This window comes from Oncorhynchus masou, chromosome 16 (assembly GCF_036934945.1).
Source record: "Oncorhynchus masou masou isolate Uvic2021 chromosome 16, UVic_Omas_1.1, whole genome shotgun sequence".
Taxonomy (NCBI): domain Eukaryota; kingdom Metazoa; phylum Chordata; class Actinopteri; order Salmoniformes; family Salmonidae; genus Oncorhynchus; species Oncorhynchus masou.
Genome location: NC_088227.1, coordinates 1,166,520 through 1,190,334, shown reverse-complemented (window position 1 = coordinate 1,190,334; position 23,815 = coordinate 1,166,520). Strand labels below are relative to the sequence as shown.

The 23,815-nt window shown below is 43.3% G+C and overlaps 1 protein-coding gene across 4 annotated transcripts in view; it reads left to right on the top strand.

Moving 5' to 3' along the window:
- Positions 1 to 19,538: 19,538 nt before the first annotated feature.
- negr1 (neuronal growth regulator 1) overlaps positions 19,539 to 23,815 on the top strand; it is a 360,903-nt gene continuing 356,626 nt past the window's right edge. For all 4 annotated transcript variants that reach the window (XM_064990536.1, XM_064990534.1, XM_064990535.1 and 1 more), the window contains exon 1: positions 19,539 to 19,952. In XM_064990536.1, coding sequence (XP_064846608.1) covers positions 19,783 to 19,952 — 170 coding nt within the window. In that variant the 5' untranslated portion in view covers positions 19,539 to 19,782. The remainder of the gene's footprint in view (positions 19,953 to 23,815) is intronic.

Here is a 23,815-nt window from a genome sequence, read left to right as displayed (position 1 = left end):
GGAAGTCCAGTACCCAGTTGCACAGGGTGGGGTCGAGACCCAGGGCGGTAAGCAAATTGGAGTGGGTCTAGGGTGTCAGGTAGGGTGGAGATGATATGGTCCTTGACTAGTCTCTCAAAGCACTTTGTGATGACGGAAGTGAGTGCTACGGGGCGGTAGACGTTTAGCTCAGTTACCTTAGCTTTCTTGGGAACAGGAACAATGGTGGCCCTCTTGAAGCATGTGGGAACAGCAGACTGGTATAGGGATTGATTGAATATGTCCGTAAACACGGGCGCAGCTGGGGATGCCGTCTGGGCCTGCAGCCTTGCGAGGGTTAACACGATTAAATGTTTTACTCACCTCGGCTGCAGTGAAGGAGAGTCCGCATGTTTCCGTTGCAGGCCGTGTCAGTGGCACTGTATTGTCCTCAAAGCGGGCAAAAAAGTTATTTAGTCTGCCTGGGAGCAAGACATCCTGGTCCGTGACTGGGCTGGTTTTCTTTTTGTAATCCGTGATTGACTGTAGAACCTGCCACATACCTCTTGTGTCTGAGCCGTTGAATTGAGATTCTACTTTGTCTCTATACTGACGCTTAGCTTGTTTGATAGCCTTGCGGAGGGAATAGCTGCACTGTTTGTATTCGGTCATGTTACCAGTCACCTTGCCCTGATTAAAAGCAGTAGTTTGCGCTTTCAGTTTCACGCGAATGCTGCCATCAATCCACAGTTTCTGGTTTGGGAATGTTTTAATCGTTGCTATGGGAACGACATCTTCAACGCACATTTTAATGAACTTGCACACCGAATCAGCGTATTCGTCAATGTTGTTGTCTGACGCAATACAAAACATATCCCAGTCCACGTGATGGAAACAGTCTTGGAGTATGGAATCAGCTTGGTCGGAACAGCGTTGGACAGACCTCAGCGTGGGAGCTTCTTGTTTTAGTTTCTGTCTGTAGGCAGGGATCAACAAAATGGAGTCGTGAGTATTTACAAACAGCAATGGAATGAAATCATCAACATGTATTGATCACATTTTTAGTAGTGCTGCAGAAATGTGCTTTAAAGCAGTATCCAAATCTATAGGACGTTTTTTACCTTTATTTATTTTACTAGGCAAGTCAGTTAAGAACAAATTCTTATTTTCAATGACGGCCTAGGAACAGTGGGTTAACTGCCTGTTCAGGGGCAGAACGACAGATTTTGTACCTTGTCAGCTCGGGGATTTGAAGTTGCAACCTTTCGGTTACTAGTCCAATGCTCTAACCACTAGGCTACACTGCCTCCCCGACATAGCGATCACAATATAATAGCCAAATCTAGGAAAACCAAAGTTCCAAAGGCTGGGCCTAATATAATGTATAAGAGGTCATACAATACGTTTTGTAATGATTCATTTGTTGATGATGTAAAGAATATTTGCTGGTCTTTGGTGTGTAATGAGGAGCAACCAGACACTGCACTTCACACATTTATGAAATTGCATATTCCAGTCACTAATAAGCACGCATTCATTAAGAAAATTACTGTAAAAACTGTTAAATCCCCTTGGATTGATGAAGAATTTAACATTTTTATGGTTGAGAGGGATGAGGCGAGAGGGATGAGGCAAAAGGTATGGCAAATAAGTCTGGCAGCCCAACCGACTGGCAAACGTACTGCAAATTAAGAAATCATGTGACTAAGCTAAATTAATAGAATAATAAACTATACTATGAAACAAAGATACATTTTATAAAGAATGATAGTAAAAAGCTTTGGCACACCTTAAATTAAAATTTTGGGAAAAAGGCTAATTCGGCTCTATCATTCAATGAATCAGATGGCTCATTCACCACAAAAACCTCTGATATTTCCAACTTCTTTAATGACTTTTTCCAAGATAAGCAGACTTGGTAAGTATGACATGGAAGCAACAACTGCTGACACTACACATCCAAGTATATCTGACCAAATTATGAAAGACAAGAGTTGTACTTTTGAATTCCGTAAAGTAAGTAGTAAAAAATAGTCTATCAACAATGACAAGCCACCGGGGTCTGACAATCTGGATGGAAATTTCTGAGAATAATATTGTCCGATTTTGCCACTCCTATTTGCCACATCTTCAATTTAAGCCTAATAGAAAGTGTGTGCCCTCAGGCCTGGAGGGAAGCTAAAGTCATTCCGCTACCCAAGAATAGTAAAGCCCCCTTTACTGGCTCAAATAGCCTACCAATCAGCCTGTTACCAACCCTTAGTAATTTTCTGGAAGAAATAGAGTTGTATCTGGTCAAACACAATTTCACATTAAACAAATTGACAACAGACTTTTAGCACGCATATAGAGAAGGACACTCAACAAGCACAGCACTTATACAAATGACTGATGATTGACTGAGAGAAATTGATGATAAAAATTAATGTGGGGGCTGTCTTGTTAGACTTCAGTGCAGCTTTTGACATTATTGATCATAGTCTGCTGCTAGAAAAACTGATGTGTTATGGCTTTACACCCCCTGCTATAATGTGGATAAAGAGTTACTTGTCTAACAGAACACAGAGGGTTTTCTTTAATGGAAGACTCTCAAACATAATCCAGGGAGAAGCAGGAATTCCCCAGGGTAGCTGTTTAGGCCCCTTACTTTTTTCAATCTTTACTAACGACATGCTACTGGCTTTGAGTAAGGAAAATGTGTCTATGTTTGACTCAATACTATACACGTCAGCTATTACAGCGACTGAAATGACTGCAACATTTAACAAAGAGCTGCAGTTAGTTTTGGAATGGGTAGCAAGGAATAAGTTAGTCCTAAATATTTCCAGAACTAAAAGCAATGTATTTGGGACAAATCATTAATTAAACCCTAAACCTAAACTACATCTCATAATAAAATGTGGATATTGAGCAAGTTGAGGTGACTAAACTGCTTGGAGTAACCCTGGATTGTAAACTGTCATGGTCAAAACATATTGAAACAACAGTAGCTAAGATGGAGAGAAGTCTGTCCATAATAAAAGCACTGATGTGCATTCTTAACAACACTATCAACAAGGTAGGTCCTACAGGCCCTGGTTTTGTCGCACCTGGACTGCTGTTCAGTAGTGTGGTCAGATGACACAAAGAGGGACTTGGGAAAATTGCAGTTGGCTCAGAACAGAGCAGCACGGCTGGCCCTTAAAAGTATAGGAAGAGCTAACATTAATGGCATGCAAGTCAATTTCTCATTGCTGGAGGAGAGATTGACATCATCATTAATTGTTTTCGTAAGAGTTGTTGACAAGCTTAAGGTACGGAGCTGCCTGTTTAAAATACTAGCACAAAGCTCGGACACCACATGCATACCCCACAGGACATGCCACGAGAGGTCTCTTCACAGTCATCAAGTCCAGAACAGACTATGGGAGGCGCACAGTAATACATAGAGCCATGACGACATGGAAATCTATTCCACATCAGGAAACTGATGTAAGCCTTAGAATCAGATTTAAAAAAACAGATAAAAATACACCTTATGGAACAGTGGGGACTGTGAAGTAACACAAACATAGGCACAGGCGCATGCATACACACCCATGATAACATATGCACTATACACACAAACACATGGATTTTGTGTTGAAGATATATGGTAGTGGAGTAGGGCCTGAGGGCACACACTTAGTGTGTTGTGAATTCTGTAATGAATGTATTCAAATGTTGTTGTTTTTTATTGTATAAATGCCTTAATTCTGCCGAACTCCAGGAAGAGTAGCTGCTGCCTTGCCAGCAGATAATGGGGATCCATAATAAATTGAAATACAAATACCATGAGGAAAATGGTGACTTTAAAACAGTTACAGGGTTTGATGGCTGTGATTGGAGAAAACTTAGGATGGATCAACAACCTTATAGTTACTCCACAATACTAACCTAATTGACAGAGTGAAAAGAATGAAGCTTGGACATAATAAAAATATTCAAAAACATGTATCCTGTTTGCAACAAGGTGCTAAAGTAATACTGAAAAAACTGTGTCAAAGCAATTAACTTTTTGTCCTGAATACAAAGTGGATTTGCATTTGAATACAAAGGCAAATCCAATGCAACACATTACTAATTACCATTCTTCATATTTTCAAGCATAGTGGTGGCTGCATCATGTTATGTGTATGCTTGTAATCATTAAGGACTGGGGAGTTTTTCCAGCTTAAAAATAAATTAAATGGAGCTAAGCACAGGCAACATCCTACAGGGAAACCTGGTTCAGTCTGCTTTCCACCAGACACTGGAAGATGAATACCCCTTTCAGCAGGACAACAGCCTAAAACACAAGGCCAAATCTATACTGGAGTTGCTTACCAAGACGACATTGAATGTTCCTTAGTGGACCAGTTACAGTTTTGACTTAAATCGGCATGAAATCTATGGCAAGACTTGAAAATGGCTACCAAGTCAACTTGACTGAGCTTGAATATTTTTTAAAGAATAATGTGCAAATATTGTACAGTCCAGGTGTGCAAAGCTGTTAGACACTTACCCAAAAAGGTGAAAGGTGATTCTAACATGTATTGACTCAGGGGTGTGAATACTTATGTAAATGAGAGATCCCTGTATTTCATTTTCAAAACATTTGAAAAAAAAACTTTAAACCTGTTTTAAGTTTGTCATTATGGGATATTGTGTCACGGGGGTTTTCTAGGTTATATATTTCTATGTTGGTGCTCTTGGTATGGTTCCCAATTAGAGGCAGCTGATGTTCGTTGTCTCTAATTGGGGATCATACTTAAGTGTTCCCTGTTCCCACCTGCTTTGTGGGATATTGTTTTTGAGTTAGTGCATGTTGCACCTCAGTGCTGCACGGTCGTTTCTTGGTTTCTTTTAAGTTTCAATAAAAATAAAGATGTGGAACTCCAATCACGCTGCGCCTTGGTCCGTCACTCCACACGATAATGACAGAACATCCCACCAACACTGGACCAAGCAGTGTGTGACGGAGGTAAAGGAGTTTTGAACCTGGGAGGAGATCATGGGAGGACATGAAACCCTTCCTTGGCGGGAGTCGCCAAGGAGCATGGAAGGACAGTGACAACGCCGGGGTCCACGGCCAGAGAAACCCCAAGATTTTTTGGGGGGGGCACATGGACCTGGCGGTCGAGCAGTGGAGAGTGCCAGAGCCTGTTTGGGAGTCGGAGGAGGAAATTGATGAAAGATTCCTGGAGAGAGGTGGTAGCGATGAGAATGCTGCAGCACAGCCGTGCTCAAGAGTGTGACACCAGTCTGGCGCCAGCTGCACCGGATTCACGCACCAGGTCTCCAGTGCATCTCCCCAGTCCGGTATGTCCTGTGCCACCTCCTCGCACTCGCCCTGAAGTGCGTGTGCCCAGTCCGGTACGTCAGATGCCTGCGCCCCGCACTCGCCCTGAAGAATGTGTCACCAGTCCAGCTGCACCGGCCCCACGCATCAGGCTTCCAGTGCGCCTCCCCAATCCTGTACGTCCTGTGCCTGCTCCCCGCACTCACCCTGAAGTGCGTGTCACCAGTCCAGTGCTGCCTGTACCGGCTCCACTCACTTGGCCTCCAGTGCGCATTCACAGTCCAGAGCTTCCGGCGACGGTTCACAGTCCAGAGCTTCCGGCGACGGTTCACAGTCCAGAGCTTCCGGCAACGGTTCACAGTCCAGATCCATGGCAGGAGCCTTCCTCTGCGCCGGTGTCCATCCCAGGCATGGCGTCCAGTCCCGTTCCATAGCGGGAGCCTTCCTATGCACCGATGTCCTGTCCAGGGACGGTGTCCAGTCCTGCTCCCTGGCCGGAGCTCTCTTAGGCGCCGGTGCCCAGTCCAGGCACGGCGTCCAGTCCCGCTCCAAGGCCGGAGCCTTCCTTTGCGCCGATACCCAGTCCAGGCACGGGGTTCAGCCCGGAGCCATGGCCGGATCTGGGGTCTGGGCGGGGGCTACGACCTGCACCGAAGCCGCCAACGACACACCCCGCCTACCCTCCCCAGTTGGTTTCAGGTTTTGCAGTTTCAGGTACTGTCACGCCCTGACCATAGAGAGCCCTTGGTTCTCTATGCGGTAGTAGGTCAGGGAGTGACTAGGGGGTGTTCTAGGTTATATATTTCTATGTTGGTGCTCTTGATATGGTTCCCAATTAAAGGCAGCTGATGTTCGTTGTCTCTAATTGGGGATCATACTTAAGTGTTTCCTGTTCCCACCTGCTTTGCGGGAGATTGTTTTTGAGTGAGTGCATGTTGCACCTCAGTGCTGCACGGTCATTGTTTTGTTTCTTGGCTTGTTTTAAGTTTCACTCAAAATAAAGATGTGGAACTACAATCACGCTGTGCCTTGGTCCGTCTCTCCACACGATCGTGACATATTGCTTGTATATTTAATGTATTTTGAATTCAGGCTGTAACAATTGGAGAAAAAAAAAACATAAATCAATGAGTATTAATATTTTCTGAAGGCTCTTTGTGTCCTACTTCACACATGTACAAGTGCGTATTAAAATACGATGATAAACGCGAATCCGACCATCACCCAAGTGAGACAAAACCGCAACTCATTTACATTTACATTTAAGTCATTTAGCAGACGCTCTTATCCAGAGCGACTTACAAATTGGTGAATTCACCTTCTGACATCAGTGGAACAGCCACTTTACAATAGTGCATCTAAATCATTTAAGGGGGGGGTGAGAAGGATTGCTTTATCCTATCCTAGGTATTCCTTGAAGAGGTGGGGTTTCAGGTGTCTCCGGAAGGTGGTGATTGACTCCGCTGTCCTGGCGTCGTGAGGGAGTTTGTTCCACCATTGGGGGGCCAGAGCAGCAAACAGTTTTGATCAGTGAAGAGCACTTTTTGCCAGTCCTATTAGGTCCAGCAACGGTAGATTTGTGCCCATAGGCAACGTTGTTGCCGGTGACGTCTGGTGAGGACCTGCCTTACAGCCTTACAGCAGGCCTACAAGCCCTCAGTCCAGTCTCTCTCAGCCTTTTGCAGACAGTCTGAGCACTGATGGAGGGATTGTGTGTTCCTGGTGTAACTTGGGCAGTTGTTCTTGCCATCCTGTACCTGTCACGCAGGTGTGATGTTCGGATGTACTGATCCTGTGCAGGTGTTGTTACATGTGGTCTGCTACTGCGAGGACAATTAGCTGTCCGTCCTGTCTCCCCGTAGCGCTGTCTTAGGCGTCTCACAGTACGGACATTGCATTTTATTGCCCTGGCCACATATACAGTCCTCTTGCCTCCTTGCAGCATGCCTAAGGCACGTTCACACAGATGATCGGGGACCCTGGGCATCTTCCATTTGGTGTTTTTCAGAGTCAGTAGAAAGGCCTCTTTAGTGTCCTAAGTTTTCATAACTATGACATTAATTGACTACCGTCTGTAAACTGTTAGTGTCTTAAAGACCGTTCCACAGGTCAATGTTCATTCATTGTTTATGGTTCATTGAACAAGCATGGGAAACAGTATTTAAAACCTTTACAATGAAGATCTGTGAAGTTACTTGGAGTTTTACTAATTATCTTTGAAAGACAGGGTCCTGAAGTGTATATAGTGACTAGGATTGCCTCTCCAGTCTCATTCTGAAGGTCACATAATTCGTAAATATAAACAAACCCGAGTCTTACTAAATCATTCTGTAGCAAAGAAATTGAGTTGATTATTTATTTACTAACAAGCTAAAGGATAATACACAAACACACAGTCTAAGCTATTGATTCGAACTTAGTACAATGAAACAGGTCTCTCGCGGGCCAACACAATATGACACGTTACACAAAATGGGGATTTAGAAAAAGAGAGAGAGAGGTTGCACGAGAGAAAAGCACACTTGGATACATTTGTAAACTATGCTTAGGTTAGCCCTAACACCTTGCCCCGAACTGCCGATCTTATGGGTCCGAATATAATGAAGTAATTACTTGTCGAAGGTCTTCTTTGGGGTATCTCTTTGTGGACCGAGTTCCACCTTCCCTTCTGATGGCGGCGCCTCTTTTGTTACCGAGTGTTAGTCTCTGATTGTCCACACAATGTCAGTCTCCTTTCTCTTAGTGGTTTGTTTCCTCGCCCTCGTTCTGCAAGAGGGGTCTTCTGAGGCCGGTCAGCCATGTAGATGGTTCCAGCGTGGGAATGAAAGAAGTGTAGACAGACAATTACTTGGAGAGAATAACCGGGTGGTCCTGCTTGAATTCACCTTAGATACAGATCCGGCTACTCAACCATAGCATTGATTGTTAAGAGGTTGGTTTGTCTTCTTCAACCTTGTGTTGCGTTTATGGGTTGCGACTACTCGTAGACCTTGGCTGCAGCACGTGGATTTTACTCAGATCCAGTTAAGACAACTAACTTCACATTTCATCTTTACAAAAACATTCAATTTGATCTGGACGCTAGCGTCCCACCTCGCCAACAGCCAGTGACATTGCAGGGCGCCAAATTCAAAACAGAAATCTCATGATTAAAATTTCTCAAACATACAAGTATTATACACCATTTTAAAGATAAACGTCTTGTTAATCCAGCCACAGTGTCTGATTTCAAAAAGCCTTTATGGCGAAAGCACAGCTTGCAATTATGTTAGGTCAGCGCCAAGCCACAGAAAACCATACAGCCCTTTTCCAAAGAAGGAGAGGTGTCACAAAAGTCAGAAATAGCATTAAAATGAATCACTTAACTTTGATGATCTTCATCTGATGGCACTCCCAGGTCTCCATGTTAGACAATAAATGTTAGTTTTGTTCGATAAAGTTCATATTTATGTCCAAATACCTCCTTTTTATTCGCGCGTTTAGTCCAGTATTCCAAAATGCACAAGGCATTAAGTCCAGACAAAAACTAAAAAAACTTTCCATTACAGTTCGTAGAAACATGTCAAACGATGTATATAATCAATATTTAGGATGTTTTTATCATAAATCTTCAATAATATTCCAACTGGACAATTCCTTTGTCTTTAGAAACTAAAAGAAATGGAGCTCGCTCTCATGGCCATGCGCATGACTAAGCAGCTCTTATTCTCTCCCCCCTCACAGTAGAAGCCTGAAACAACGTTCTAAAGACTGTTGACATCTAGTGGATGCCTTTGGAAGTCTGACCCCATAGACCCCAATCTGACCCCATAGAGACAGTATTTTGGATAGGCAATCACTTGAAAAACTACAAACCTCAGATTTCCCACTTCCTAGTTGGATTTTTCTCAGGATTTCGCCTGCCATATGAGTTCTGTATACTCACAGACATCATTCAAACAGTTTTAGAAACTTCAGAGTGTTTCTATCCAAATCAAATAATATGCATATCCTAGCCACTGGGCCTGAGTAGCAGGCAGTTTACTCTGGGCATGCTTTCCATCCGTACGTGAAAATACTGCCCCCTATCCCAAAGAATCAATTAACCAGTGAGGTTAACATTTAATAACATAACAAAAACAACATTCATTTTCATATTCCATCTATCAATGTTACCACAATTTTGGCCGATGAAATATATTTATTATTATTGCATGTTACTGTTCTGAGGTAGGTTCTCCATCGGGCCCCCTCACACATTCCAATCCTCAATACTGAGAGGACAAAGGATTCGTCTGCTGCCTTAAGATTTACAATGAGCGCGAGGTGTCATAAACCCACCCTCTGCGGCAGTGAGCTGTCTCTGTAGGACTGTGACCCACGGTAACCTGACCCGAAAAGGCCAGTCATGACAATGACATAGATACAGACACATTACAGAGATAGATTAGAAAAAATGTTCAACCTCCAGATGAGTATGAGGGGGAGTTTATGAACAAATCAAAAAAACAAATGGTAAAAAAAGTATTTTCTTTTAACCCCTTTTTCGTGATATCCAATTGGTAGTTACAGTCTTGTCCCATCAATGCAACTCCCGCACGGACTCTAGAGCGGCGAAGGTCGAGATCCATGCGTCCTCCAAACCACCACCCTGCCAAGCCACACTGCTTCTTACAAGCTTGTTTGGCTGGTAGCTTACTCTTGAGATGTTTGAGGCTGCTGGTGAACCATGATGTGCCGGCATAATGTGTCTTTAAAAACAGGCTATAACAAATTATAAATACACTATTCCTTGTGTTTCGATGTGTAGCATATGCAAAACTTTATAGCCTATTTATTTATTTTGTTGGGCTTCTTTCCTAAAAATAATTGTCCACCTCACAGTTCAGCTGACAGAGATTTGAGCACTAAACAGGGCATTGAATGCAAAGACCTATAGGCCTAGGTGTCCACTGTATGATATTAATATTGCCATTTTTGTCACACAACACAGTGCCACAGACATCTCAAGTTTTGAGGGAGCGTGCAATTGGCATGCTGACTGCAGGAATGTCCACCAGAGCTTTTGCCAGATAATTGACTGGTAATTTCTCTACCATAAGCCGTCATTTTAGAGAAATTGGTAGTACGTCCAACCGGCCTCACAACCCCACACCATGTGTAACCACGCCAGCCCAAGCCCCCCGCATTCAGCTTCTTCACCTGCGGGATTGTCTGAGACCAGCCACCCGGACAGCTGATGAAACATTGGAGTATTTCTGTCTGTAGTAAAGCCTTTTTGTGGGGAAAACCTTTGAAAACATTCTGATTGGCAGGGCCTAGCTCCCCAGTGGGTGGGCCTATGCCCTCCCAGGCCCACCCATGGCTGCAACCCTTTCCAGTCCTGGGAAATCCATCGATTATGACCTAATTAATTCATTTCAATTGACTGTGTGACGTAGAAGTCCGTCACTGGCCGCGGGCAGCATTTGGTTCTTTAACGCACGCATACATTCATCACTCCTCCCTGCTCCATTATTAGATAAGGTAACAATGTTGGTCGACACACAAGTTAACCTCTCTGTCTTAGTACAAATATTTCACACTTATGTCAATGTTCATATTTAATATAAGCAATATGTATTATACTTATCTATGTTGTGGATGAGCGCGTTGTTTGTTTGTTTGTTTGTTTGTTCTGTTCCCCTCTCTCTCTCTCTATCTCTGTAGCGTCCGGGTATGCTGGATAAGGACCCGAGCAAAGGGAATTGGGCTGACTTTGTAGTGCCTGTCCCAAATGGCCCATTCATGTAAATGTGCATATTGAAAGACACTGTCAGTAGTGATGAAATTTTGTAAATGTTATGTTGTGATATTGTTTCATAAACATGTTGCAATGTATATACTTTAGTATGTTTAGTTAATGGAAAATGTAGGTTTGGCGAGGTAATTGCCTAATTAATTGGTGTTAATTGTTCTGAGGGGAGGGGCTAGCCCTACAAAAGTAGCCACTCTTTCAGTTCAGGGAGAGGGATTTTCTTTTTGGGGGGGGGGGGATTGAGCTGTGAATGGGGCAGCATTGTTTTTAGCTGTCCCTTAAGGTATATGTTTGATGGCAGTACTGTTGTTTTTGTTCCGGAATCACTTTGTAAATAAACACCCTTGCACAGAAGAACATTTGCGGCTCCGCCATCTTTTTTTTTGATAGAGGTTAGGTTTTCCAGTATAGCCTTCTGGCCTACTCTACGTGACAGACTGATTTCCTTATATGAACTGTAACTCAGTAAAATCGTTGAAATTGTTGCATGTTGCGTTTATATTTTTGTTCAGTATAGAAGGCAGAGACAGGACAGTAGAGGTGCATCAAAGCTGGGACCAAGAGACTAAAACACAGCTTCTATCTCCAGGCCATCAGACTGTTAAATAGTCAACACCAGCTGGCATCTGCCCAATACCCTGCCCTAAATTTTGTCACTGTTACTAGCCTGCTACCACCCAGTACTCTACTGCCATGACTTGCCCTTTTGGGTGATCCCCTCCCTCTCTGTCTCTCTCACCACAGTTTTATGACAGTTGTAAATATTGAAAACTCTCTCTCTCACTCTGCAGAAATGGAAGTTAAAAATCCCTTTGATACCATAGAGAAAGACGTTGCAGTACGGTAACATAAAACGGTGGAATAATGAAACAATATTTCTGGAATCCAAACAGTTGGAATGGTCCGTGGGTACTTAAATAACAATTATGTCAGATCAATTTATGTTTTGGGATCTCATTAAGGACTGTATAACAACATAACTGTATCTCTGAATGTGGATATTTCCCAGCTGTCAGGTTTACATCCAAATGTTGTGGAATTTACAGGATTAAATATGAAACTATTTGTGAGAAGATGAAATGTGATGTTAGCCTTCTAAATGAGAAAATATTTTTTCATGTAAAGTTTATCCAGTGAGTAATCGTGAGCACCGACATTATGCCAAACGTAATGGAACACCTTTTTTCCCCAAGTGGTTAAAAGGACCCGCTGAAGAACTCTATAGAACAGTAATGTGCAGCACCAGCTGAATACGTTACAAATGGTTAAGAAAACTACAAGACTAGAGACCAAGCAGGCGGACGGTGTTGAACTGGACATCACAAATGGTTAGACTCGATGAGACCAATTCTTTCGAATGAGTGGCCGTTCACATGCAAAGTAATCGCATTTCCATGAGCATAATTATCAGGTGTATGTACGTTAGGAACATTCAATCTGGATGGTGCCGGAGGGGAGGGCTGCCGTCTTATCGTCTCTTAACCAGCCATGCTATTTTGATAGTTTTTTTTTTGTATTTCGAAACTTATTTTGTACATAATTTTTGCTGCTTCCGTCTCTTATGACCAAAACGATCTTCTGAACATCAGAACTGGGATTACTCACCTCAAATTGGATGATGAGTTCCTCTTCAATGAGTCAGATGTGAGGGATATACTACAGACACCCGAACAGGGCAACATCCCTGTGATTCATTGGAAAAGAAAACGCAGGTTTCGCAGAAAGAGATCAGTACGCCTTGTAAGGATCAGGCGACGAGGTGCTAATCTACACTTCTACCTCCGTTCTGCTAGCTAACGCTCAATCACTGGAAAATAAATGCCATGAACTGAAAGCACGTATATCCCTCCAACAGGACATTCAAATCTTGTGTTTCACAGAGTCGTGGCTAAACAATGACATTAAGAACATACAGCTGGCGGGTTATACACTCTATCTGCAGGATAGAACAGCAGCCTCTGGTAAGACACTGGCGGGGGCCTATGCATATTTGAAAACAATAGCTGGTGCACAACATCTAAGGAAGTCTCAAGGTTTTGCTCGCCTGAGATAGTGTGGTCGACAGCTTATCACGAGATACTCTATCTACCTAGAGTTTTCCTCTGTATTTTTCGTAGCTGTTTACATACCACCGCTCGCACTAAAACCACACTAAATGAGCTGAATTCCGCCATAAGCAAACATCCAGAGGCGGCTCTCTTAGTGGCCCGGGGACTTTCATGCACGGAAACTTATCAGTTTTACCAAATTTGCGTCAGGATGTTAAATGTGCAACCAGGGGTAAAAAAAATTCTAGAGCACCTTTACTCCACACACAAAGCTCTCCCTCGCCCTCCATTTGGCAAATCTGACCATAACTCTATCTCCCTGATTCCTGTTTACATGCAGGAAGCACCAGTGACTTGGGCTACAAAAAACTGGTCAGATGAAGCAAATGCTAAACTACAGGACTGTTTTGCTAGCACAGATTGGAATATGTTCTGGGAACCATCAAACCGGCAAAGAGTCAATACAGGACTAAGATTGGAGCCGGTGTAGTACGATTCAACACTCGTTGGATGTGTTTGCAAACTATTACAGCCTACCAGACAAGCTAAATAACGGATATGCTTGCTTCGAGGCAAGTAACACTGAAACATGCATGAAAGCATCAGTTGTTCCAGATGACTGTGTGATCACGCTGTCCGCAGCCGATGTGGGTAAGACCTTTAAACAGGTCAACATTCACAAGGCCCCTGATCCAGACGGATTACCAGGACGTGTACTCCGAGCATGCGCTGACCAGCTGGCAAGTGTCTTCACTGACATTTTCAACCTCTCCTGTCTGAGTCTGTAATACCAACATGTTTCAAGAAGACCACCATAGACCCTGTGCCCAAGAACACTAAGGTAACTTGCCTAAATAACTACCGACCCATAGCACTCATGTCTGTAGCCATGAAATGCTTTGAAAGACTGGTCATGGCTCACCAACACCATTATCCCAGAAACATTAGACCCACTCCAATTTGCATACCGCACCAATAGATGATGCAATCTCTATTGCAATCCACACTGCCCTTTCCCACCTGGACCAAAGGAACACCTATGTGAGAATGCTATTCATTGACAACAGCTCAGCGTTCAATAACATAGTGCCTTCAAAGCTCATCACTGAGCTAAGGACCCTGGGACTAAACACCCCCCTCTGCAACTGGATCCTGGACATCCTGATGGGCCGCCCCCAGGTGATAAGGGTAGGTAACAACACATCCACCACACTGATCATCAACCCCTGGGCCCCCTCAGGGGTGTGTGCTCAGTCCCCTCCTGTTCTCCCTGTTCGCTCATGACTGCACGGCCAGGCACGACTCCAACACCATCATTAAGTTTGCCAATGACACAACAGTGGTCGGCCTGATCACCGACAATGACGAGACAGCCTATAGGGAGGAAGTCAGAGACCTGAACGTGTGGTGCAAGGACAACAACCTCTCCCTCAACGTGATCAAGACAAAAGAGATGATGGTAGACTACAGGAAAAGGAGGACCGAGCACTCGCCCATTCTCATTGACGGGGCTGTAGTGGAGCAGGTTGAGAGCTTCAAGTTCCTTAGTGTCCACATCACCAACAAACTAACATGGTCCACCAAGACAGTCATGAAGAGGCCACAATAAAAACTATTCCCCCTCAGGAGACTGAAATGATTTGGCATGGGTCCTCAGATCCTCAAAAGGTTTAACAGCGGCACCATCGAGAGCATCCTGATGGATTGCATCACTGCCTGGTATGGCAACTGCTCGGCCTCCGACTGCAAGGCACTACAGAGGTTAGTGCGTACGGCCCAGTACATCACTGGGGCCAAGCTTCCTGCCATCCAGGACCTCTATACCAGGCAGTGTCAGAGGAAGGCCCTAAAAATTGTCAAAGACTCCAGCCACCCTAGTCATAGACTGTTCTCTCTGCTACTGCATGGCAAGCAGCAGCGGAGCACCAAGTATAGGTCCAAGAGGCTTCTAAACAGCTTCTACCCCCAAGGCATAAGACTTCTGAACAGCTAATCAAATTGCTACCCAGACTATTTGCAATGCCCCCCGCTACGCTGATGGTACTCTCTGTTATCTATGCATGTCCACTTTAATACCTCTACCTACGTGTACATATTTACATCAATTACCTCCACACTGGTGCCCCCGCACATCGACTTTGTACCGGTACCACCTGTAGATAACCCCGCATTTGTTATTTACTGCTGCTCTTTAATTATTTGCTATTCTTATCTCTTACCTTTTTTTTGTATTTTCTTAAAACTGCCTTGTTGGAGTTGATTTGATTTTAGTGGAATTCCTTTGTCAGTCCCTTTCCCTTTCTTTTGAATCCACCATTTTGTGTAACAAGCTGTCATATCGGTTTAGTCCACTAAGGACTTTTCATTGCATAATCTATCCTGTGTTTATGTTTAAGTAATTCTGTGTGATTATTTCGTTAGTAAACAAATAATTAAGCCAATTTGAATATCGCTGATTCATCATTTATGCTAGGGTTCGTGCACATTTCCAAGAGTTTTGCGACATTCAGAATGAGACTGAAGGTAAATAAGAATTAATTAATTGACCGTGACTGATATTTATAACTTTAGAGTTTAGTCGGGAGATAGTAACTTGTTAAATAACTTTTCCAATGTTGCCCCAGATTACTACTTAATTAATTCTTATATGATTAATTTAATAGTGTAATAATTGGACGTGGTATGCAATTATTTTATAAAATAACAGTCAAGAACATTAATGATAGTCAAGACATGTACCCTGCACCTTAAAGACTGTGGCCCTATGTACATAGTAATTGATCACTGGTCACTTTAATGTTTACATACTATTTACCCACTTCATATGTACAGTCCATTCGGAAAGTATACAGACCTTGACTTTTTCAAAATGTTGTTACATTACAGCCTTATTCTGAAATTGATTAAATCGTTTTTTCCCTCATCAAGCTACACACAATACCCCATAATGACAAAGTGAAAAGTTTTTTTTCTTTAAAATGTTGTCACGTTCTGACCATCGTTCGTGTGTGTTTTCCTTGTTTTAGTGTTGGTCAGGACGTGAGCTGGGTGGGCATTCTATGTTGTGTGTCTGGTTTGTCCATTTCTATGTTAGGCCTGATATGGTTCTCAATCAGAGGCAGGTGTTAGTCATTGTCTCTGATTGGGAACCATATTTAGGTAGCCTGGGTTTCACTGTGTGTTTGTGGGTGATTGTTCCTGTCTCTGTGTTTTGCACCAGATAGGGCTGTTTTTGGTTTTCCACGTTTATTGTTTTGTAGTGTTCATGTTTATCTGTTTTAATTAAGCATGAATCAATATAACCACACTGCGTTTTGGTCCTCCTCTACTTCACCACAGGAAAACCCTTACAAATGTATTACAAATAAAACACTGAAATATCTCTTTTACATAAATATTCAGACCCTTTAGTCTGTACTTTGTTGAAGCACCTTTGGCAGTGATTACAACTTCGAGTCTGCTTGGATAAAAGCTTGGCACACCTGTATTTTGGGACTTTTCCCATTCCTCTCTGCAGATCCTCTCAAGCTCTGCCAGGTTGAATGGGGAGCGTCGCTGCACGGCTAAGCAATTTTCAGGTCTCTACAGAGATATTCGATCAGGCTCAAGTCTGGGCTCTGGCTGGGCCACTCAAGGACATTCAGAGACATGTCCGGAAGCCACTCCTGTGTTGTCTTGACTATGTGCTTAGGTTTGATGTCCTGTTGGACGGTGAATTGTCGCCCCAGTCTGTACAGTCTGTACGCCCCAGTCTGTACTCTGTACTTTATTCGATCGATCCTGACAAGTATCCCAGTCCCTGCTGCTGAAAAACATCCACACAGCATGATGCTGCCACCACCATGCTTCACCGTAGGTAGGGGGCCAGGTTTCCGCCAGATTTGACGCTGGGCATTCAGGCCAAAGAGTTCAATCTTGGTTTCATCAGACCAGAGACTCTTGTTTCTCATGGTCTGGGAGTGTTTAGGTGCCTTCTTGGTAAACCCCAAGCGGGCTGCACATGTGCATTTTACTGAGGAGTGGCTTCTCTCTGGCCACTCTACCATTAAGGCCTGATTGGTGGAGTACTGGGAGATGGTTTTAGGCTGGGTTTCTGTACAGCACTTTGATATCAGCTGATGTGAGAAGGGCTTTATAAATACATTTGATTTGACTTGGTTGTCCTTCTGGAAGGTTCTCCCATCTCCACAGAAGAAGTCTGGAGCTCTGTCAGAGTGACCATCAGGTACTTGGTCACCTCCCTGACCAAGGCCCTTCTCACCCGATTGCTCAGTTAGGGCAGGCGGCCAGCTCTAGGAAGAGTCTTGGTGTTCCAAACTTCTTCCATTTAAGAATGATGGAGGCCACTGTGTTCTTGGGGACTTTTAATGCTGCCTCAACACAATCCTGTTGTGGCGCTCTACAAACAATTCCTTCGACCTCATGGCTTTGCTTTTTCCCTGACATGCACTGTCAAATCATGTCCAATCAATTTAATGTACCACAGGTGGACTCCAATCAAGTTGTAGAAACATCTCAGGTATGATCAATGGAAACAGGATGCACCTGAGCTCAATTTCGAGTCTCATAGCAAAGGGTCTGAATACTTACGTAAACAAGGCATTGGTTTTTCAATTTTAATACATTTGCAAACATTTCTAAAAACCCGTTTTCGCTTTGTGATTATGGGGTATTTTATGTAGATTGATGAGAAATGTTTTATTTAATCCATTTTTAGAAAAGGCTGTAACGTAACACAATGTGGAAAAAGTCAAGTGGTCTGAATACTTTCCAAATGCACTGTAAAAACCTTATTCTAGTCAAGGCTCATCCTATACAACTACTGCTGTACACACCTTCCCTATTCATATACTGTCCACACTGTCCATACACAAGAAACATATACATTGAGTCAATCAGTGATGTTGTGACAAGGTATGGGTGGTATACAGAAGATAGCCCTATTTGGTAAAAGACCAAGTCCATATTATGGCAAGAACAGCTCAAATAAGCAAAGAGAAATGACAGTCCATCATTGCTTTAAGACATGAAGGTCAGTCAATACAGAACATTTCAAGAACTTTGAAGTTTTTTCAAGTGCAGTCGCAAAAACCATCTAGTGCTATGATAACACTGACTCTCATGAGGACTGCCACAGGAAAGGAAGACCCCGAGTTACCTCTGCTGCAGAGGATACATTCATTAGAGTTACCTGGATACGTTACCAGCCTAAGAAATTGCAGCCCAAATAAATGCTTCTGTCACAATCGTTGTATGGAGGGGACCAAAGTGCAGCGTGGTGTAAATACATTCTTCTTTATTGAAGGAAGAACACTTAAACGAAACAACAAAACGATAAGACGAACATGACTGCTAACAAAATACTGTGCTAACGTGCAACATAACATAGACAATAACCCACAAAATACCCAAAGAAGATGGCTTTCTAAATATGGTTCCCAATCAGAGACAACGATAAACACCTGCCTCTAATTGAGAACCAATCTAGGCAAACATAGACCTATATAAACACCTAGATGGTAAACAACCCCATAAACCTACAAAACCCCTAGACAGATTTTCCAGCATAATTTGAAAATAAATTCATTAAAAATCCTACAATGTGATTTACTGGATTTTTTTCCCTAATTTTGTCTGTCATAGTTGAAGTGTACCTATGATGAAAATTATTATTCATCTTTTTAAGTGGGAGAACTTGCACAATTGGTGGCTGACTAAATACCTTTTTGCCCCACTGTGTGTATACATGTGTAGAGATACTGTAAAGGAAGAGAAGCTTATGTCTGACCCAAGAGAGATATGCCACCGACAAGCATTTCTTTGTCAGCTACTGGGTCTACTATACAGATATAGAAAAATATAACTAATATCAGTCATACCATAACTTCACAAACTTTATTAGGGTAATATCAAAAGTAAGTCAGGCCATTGTTCATTGGCCAAATATGAGCAGACCAGGTGAAAAATGCACTACCCTCCCATGTGCCCCCCTCCCAAAGCCAAAAATAATAATTTTTACAGCCCTCCCCTATTTTTACAGCCTTCCCCCCAGTACATTTCGATCTGTCCCCGAGGATGATTCTCCAATCGATCTTTAATTGCTATTAGGTAGTGATGTAGACAGTACTGTGGCACCTTTACTGGGTCATCTCTAGTTACCTCAGCCACAAAATCATCATTATGGCTAAACCCCGCCTATAAATAGCTACAATCTCTCTTATTAAACTCTTATTTTAAACGAAACTCTAACCTTAACCCCATATTTAACCACACTACGAACATTATGCCTCGCCCTAAGATTAAATGAAGACCAAAAAAACACATTTTTGATCATTCTTTGTGATGATATTTTGACTGTCTGGCTGTGGTAACTAGTGACAACCCTTTAACTGCTCTATCACGAACCACTGGGAACAGGTTGCCTGGGAAACGGCCGCATGGCAACAGGATCAGAGCCTGGGAGTTGTCTGCCGCTCGGTCTGCTCCCATTTTATCGCATTTCTTCACTAGATGGTGTGCAAGCCACTGGAGAGTAGGCTGCACTTGCTCGCGCACAGTAGGCTACGGCTCCAACAAAACAAACCTGGAAAACTACATTATACGACGCGCCATTTCTTTCGGCTTTTGAGGAGGAAAGTGTGGTAATAAAAGCTTTGCTTTAAGGTTTTCATGCGACTTGGATAATATACAATCCAGCTGTGATGGACATAATGATTGCGGTGCAGGATGTGTGTGTCTCCAGTCAATGGCTTACCGCTATAATTCTCAGTCTGTGCTGCTTTTTGCCTTCGTGCTTACCCGCTGGACAAACTGTGGACTATGCATCGATTGAAAGTGTGGTCACCCGACAAGGCGATACGGCTCTCCTGAGGTAGGAAAACAAGCAAAGCAGCTTCAATTTCCCTCTGTCTCTGCATTCACGGACGACAGTTTCAATATCTAACCAAATAGTGCTGTGACACCAAACAATAAGCAGCCTATAATTTGATACATTTCAGTTTTGCATTCAATGTTAGCAATTCTAAACTGGGTCACTCGCGTTACAAAAAACAATCCATTCTTAGCCCGTGTGTTTTTTTTTCATAGAATTAGAATCGTAGAATGGAGGGAACCTAACTATGATGGGATCAGCCATTTTGGTCAGGGGTTGGCCAACCATTGTTTTCCAGTGCTGTTATGAGATATTGTGTAAAATAATGAATTTGAAGAATTTATCTGCACTGTATGTAGTGCCATGCACAGACCTTTCTGGGGGCAGGTGCTCAAAATGAAAAAAGGGCACTCCCCCTTGAAAAAAAATTGGCTTTCATAATTCATATCTTGAAATTCATAACATACTAACTGCCTCTGTAGCAAACATTTGTAAATGTTTTAGTATAGGCCTATTTTATCTGCAACACACTCATCACAAGTTGTAAGCAAGCTAGTTACAGTGCCTGCTTAAGACATGATTGACTTCAGAAAAATAGGGTAGGCTGTTGATGAAATAATATTTCATTGGTCACATACACATATTTTGCAGATGTTATCGCAGGTGCAGTGAAAGTACACACAAATCCCCCAAAATGAAAAGAAATTTAGAAGTATCAGAACAAACAATGTCAGAGTCCGAAATATATATATATATCAGTATTGCTTCTGTCCCTCGCCCAACCTGAGCTTGAACCAAGGATCTTCTGCACACAAAAAAACAGACAACAGTCACCCTTGAAGCATTGTTACCTATCGCTCCACAAAAGTTGCAGTCTTTGCAGAGCAAGGGAAACAACTACTTCAAGGTCTCGGAGCAAATGACGACACCAATTGATACACTACTAGCGCGCACCGCTAACTAGCCATTTCAGACCGGTTACACTCACCCCCCGTTGAACTCCTTATCCGACCCTCCCCCTCCCCTTTGAACTCCTTCTCCGCAATAATCAGTGATCAGGGTCACGGCACCAATGTAACTGTATTGCTTCCGTCCCTCTCCTCGCCCCAACCTGGACTTGAACCAGGAACCCTCTGCACACATCGACAACAGTCACCCTCAAAACAACTACTTCAAGGTCTAAGAGCAAGTGACATCACAGATAGATAGGTAGGTAGATAGATGGGCGAGAGTGTGCAAAGCTGTCATCAAGGCAAAGGGTGGCTACCTTGATTTCATATAGTGAAGACATCTAACTTATTCTTAAATGTAGAAAATAGTAAAAATAAAGAAAAACCCTTGAACGAGTAAGTGTGTCCAAAATTTGATTGGTACTGTGTGTGTCTGTGTATACAGACAGCGTGGCCAAACAGTGTACAGCAGTAGTTATCTAGGATTAGCCTTGACTAGAATACAGTATATTCATATGAAATGGGTAAAACAGTATGTAAACATTAAAAAGTGACCAGTGATGAATGACTATGTAAATAGGGCTGCAGGGTAGAGTACCGGGTGGTAGTCAGCTAGTATCAGTGACTAACCTCAGGGCAGGGTACTGGGCGGAGACCGGCGAGTAGTGACTATTTAACCGTCTGATGGGCTGGACATAGAAGCTGTTTTTCATTCTCAGTCCAAGCTTTGACGCACCTGTACTGTCCTTTCTCCACATTCTATACTGAACAAAAATATAAACACAACAATCAGTCAATTGAAATAAATTCATTTGTCTCTAATCTATGGATTTCTCATGAATGGAAATGGGGGTGCAGTCATGGATGGGTGGCCCATCCACTTGGGAGCCAGGCCCACCCGCTGGGGAGCCAGTCCCAGCCATTCAGAATGAGTTTTTTTTCCCACAAAAGGGCATTATTACAGACAGAAATACTCCTCAGTTTCATCAGCTGCCCGGATAGCTGGTCTCAGACGATCCCACAGGTCAAGAAACTAAACTCAGCAAAAAAAGAAATGTCCCTTTTCACGAACTTGTCTTTCAAAAATTATTCGTGAAAATCCAAGTAACTTCACAGATCTTCATTGTAAAAGGTTTAAACACTGTTTCCCATGCTCGTTCAGTGAACCATAAACAGTTAATGAACATGCACCTGTGGAACGGTCGTTAAGACACTAACTGCTCACAGACAGTAGGCAATTAAGGTCACAGTTATGAAAACGTAGGACACTAAGAGGCCTTTCTACTGAAAAACACAAACAAAAAGATGCCCAGGGTCCCTGCTCATCTCTGGTGAACATGCCTTAGCCATACGGCAAGGAAGCATGAGGACTGTAGATGTGGCCAGGGCAATAAATTGCCATGTCCGCCTAAGACAGTGCTACAGGAAGGACAGCTGATCATCCTTGCAGTGGCAGCCCAGGTGTAATAACACCTGCACAGAATCGGTGCATCCGAACATCACACCTGTGGGACAGGTACAGGATGGCAACAACTGCCCGAGTTACACCAGGAACGCACAATCCCTCCATCAATGCTCAGACTTTCCGCAATAGGCTGAGAGAGACTGGACTGAGGGCTTGTAGGCCTGTTGTAAAGCAGGTCCTCACCAGACATCACCGGCAACAACGTCGCCTATGGGCACAAACCCACCATCGCTGGACCAGACAGGACTGGCAAAAAGTGCTCTTCACTGATGAGTCGCGGTCTTGTCTCACCAGGGGTGATGGTCGGATTCGCGTTTATTGTCAAAGGAATGAACGTTACACCAAGGCCTGTACTCTGGAGCGGGATCGATTTGGAGGTGGAGGGACCGTCATGGTTTGGGGCGGTGTGTCACAGCATCATCGGCTGAGCTTGTTGTCATTGCAGGGAATCTCAATGCTGTATGTTACAGGGAATATATTATCCTCCCTCATGTGGTACCCTTCCTGCATGCTCATCCCCTCCAGCACAACAATTTAAATTTTACCCAATGCCACCAGCCATGCTGCTCGTTCTATGCATGATTTCCTGCAAGACAGGAATGTTAGTCTTCTGCCATGGCCAGCGACGAGCCCGGTTCTCAATCCCATTGAGCATGTCTGGGACCTGTTGGATCGGAGGGTGAGGGTTAGGGCCATCCCCCCCCCCCCAGAAATGTCCAGGAACTTGCAGGTGCCTTGGTGGAAGAGTGGGGTAACATCTCACAGCAAGAACTGGCAAATTTGGTGCAGTTCATGAGGTGGAGATGCACTGCAGCACTTAATGCAGCTGGTGGCCACACCAGATACTGACTGTTACTTTTGATTTTTTTAACCCCCCCCTTTGTTCAGGGACACGATTCAATTTCTGTTAGTCACATCTGTGGAATTTGTTCAGTTTATGTCTGTTGTTGAATCTTGTTATGTTTATACAAATATTTGCACGTGTAAAGTTTGCTGAAAATGAATGCAGTTGACAGTGGATGTTTCTTTTTTTAGATGCGGATGTCCTGGCTGGCGTGGTTACATGTGGTTTGCGGTTGTGAGGCTGGTTGGACGTACTGCCAAATTTTCTAAAATTACGTTGGAGGTGGCATATTTGGGGCATTATGTTTTGTGACAAAACTGCACATTTTAGAGTGGCCGTTTGTTGCCCCAGCACAAGGTGCATCTGTGCTGTTTAATCAGCTTCTTGATATGCCACACCTGTTCGGTGGATGAATCTTCTTGGCAAAGGAGAAATGCTCATGAACAAGGATGTCAACTAATTTTCTTCCAATTTGAGAGAAATAAGCCTTTTGTTCGTATGGAACATTTCGGGGATATTTTATTTTGGTTGATGAAACGTGGGACCAAAGCTTTACATGTTGCGTTTTATATATATTTTTCAGTATAATTCACCAGGCAGGCCA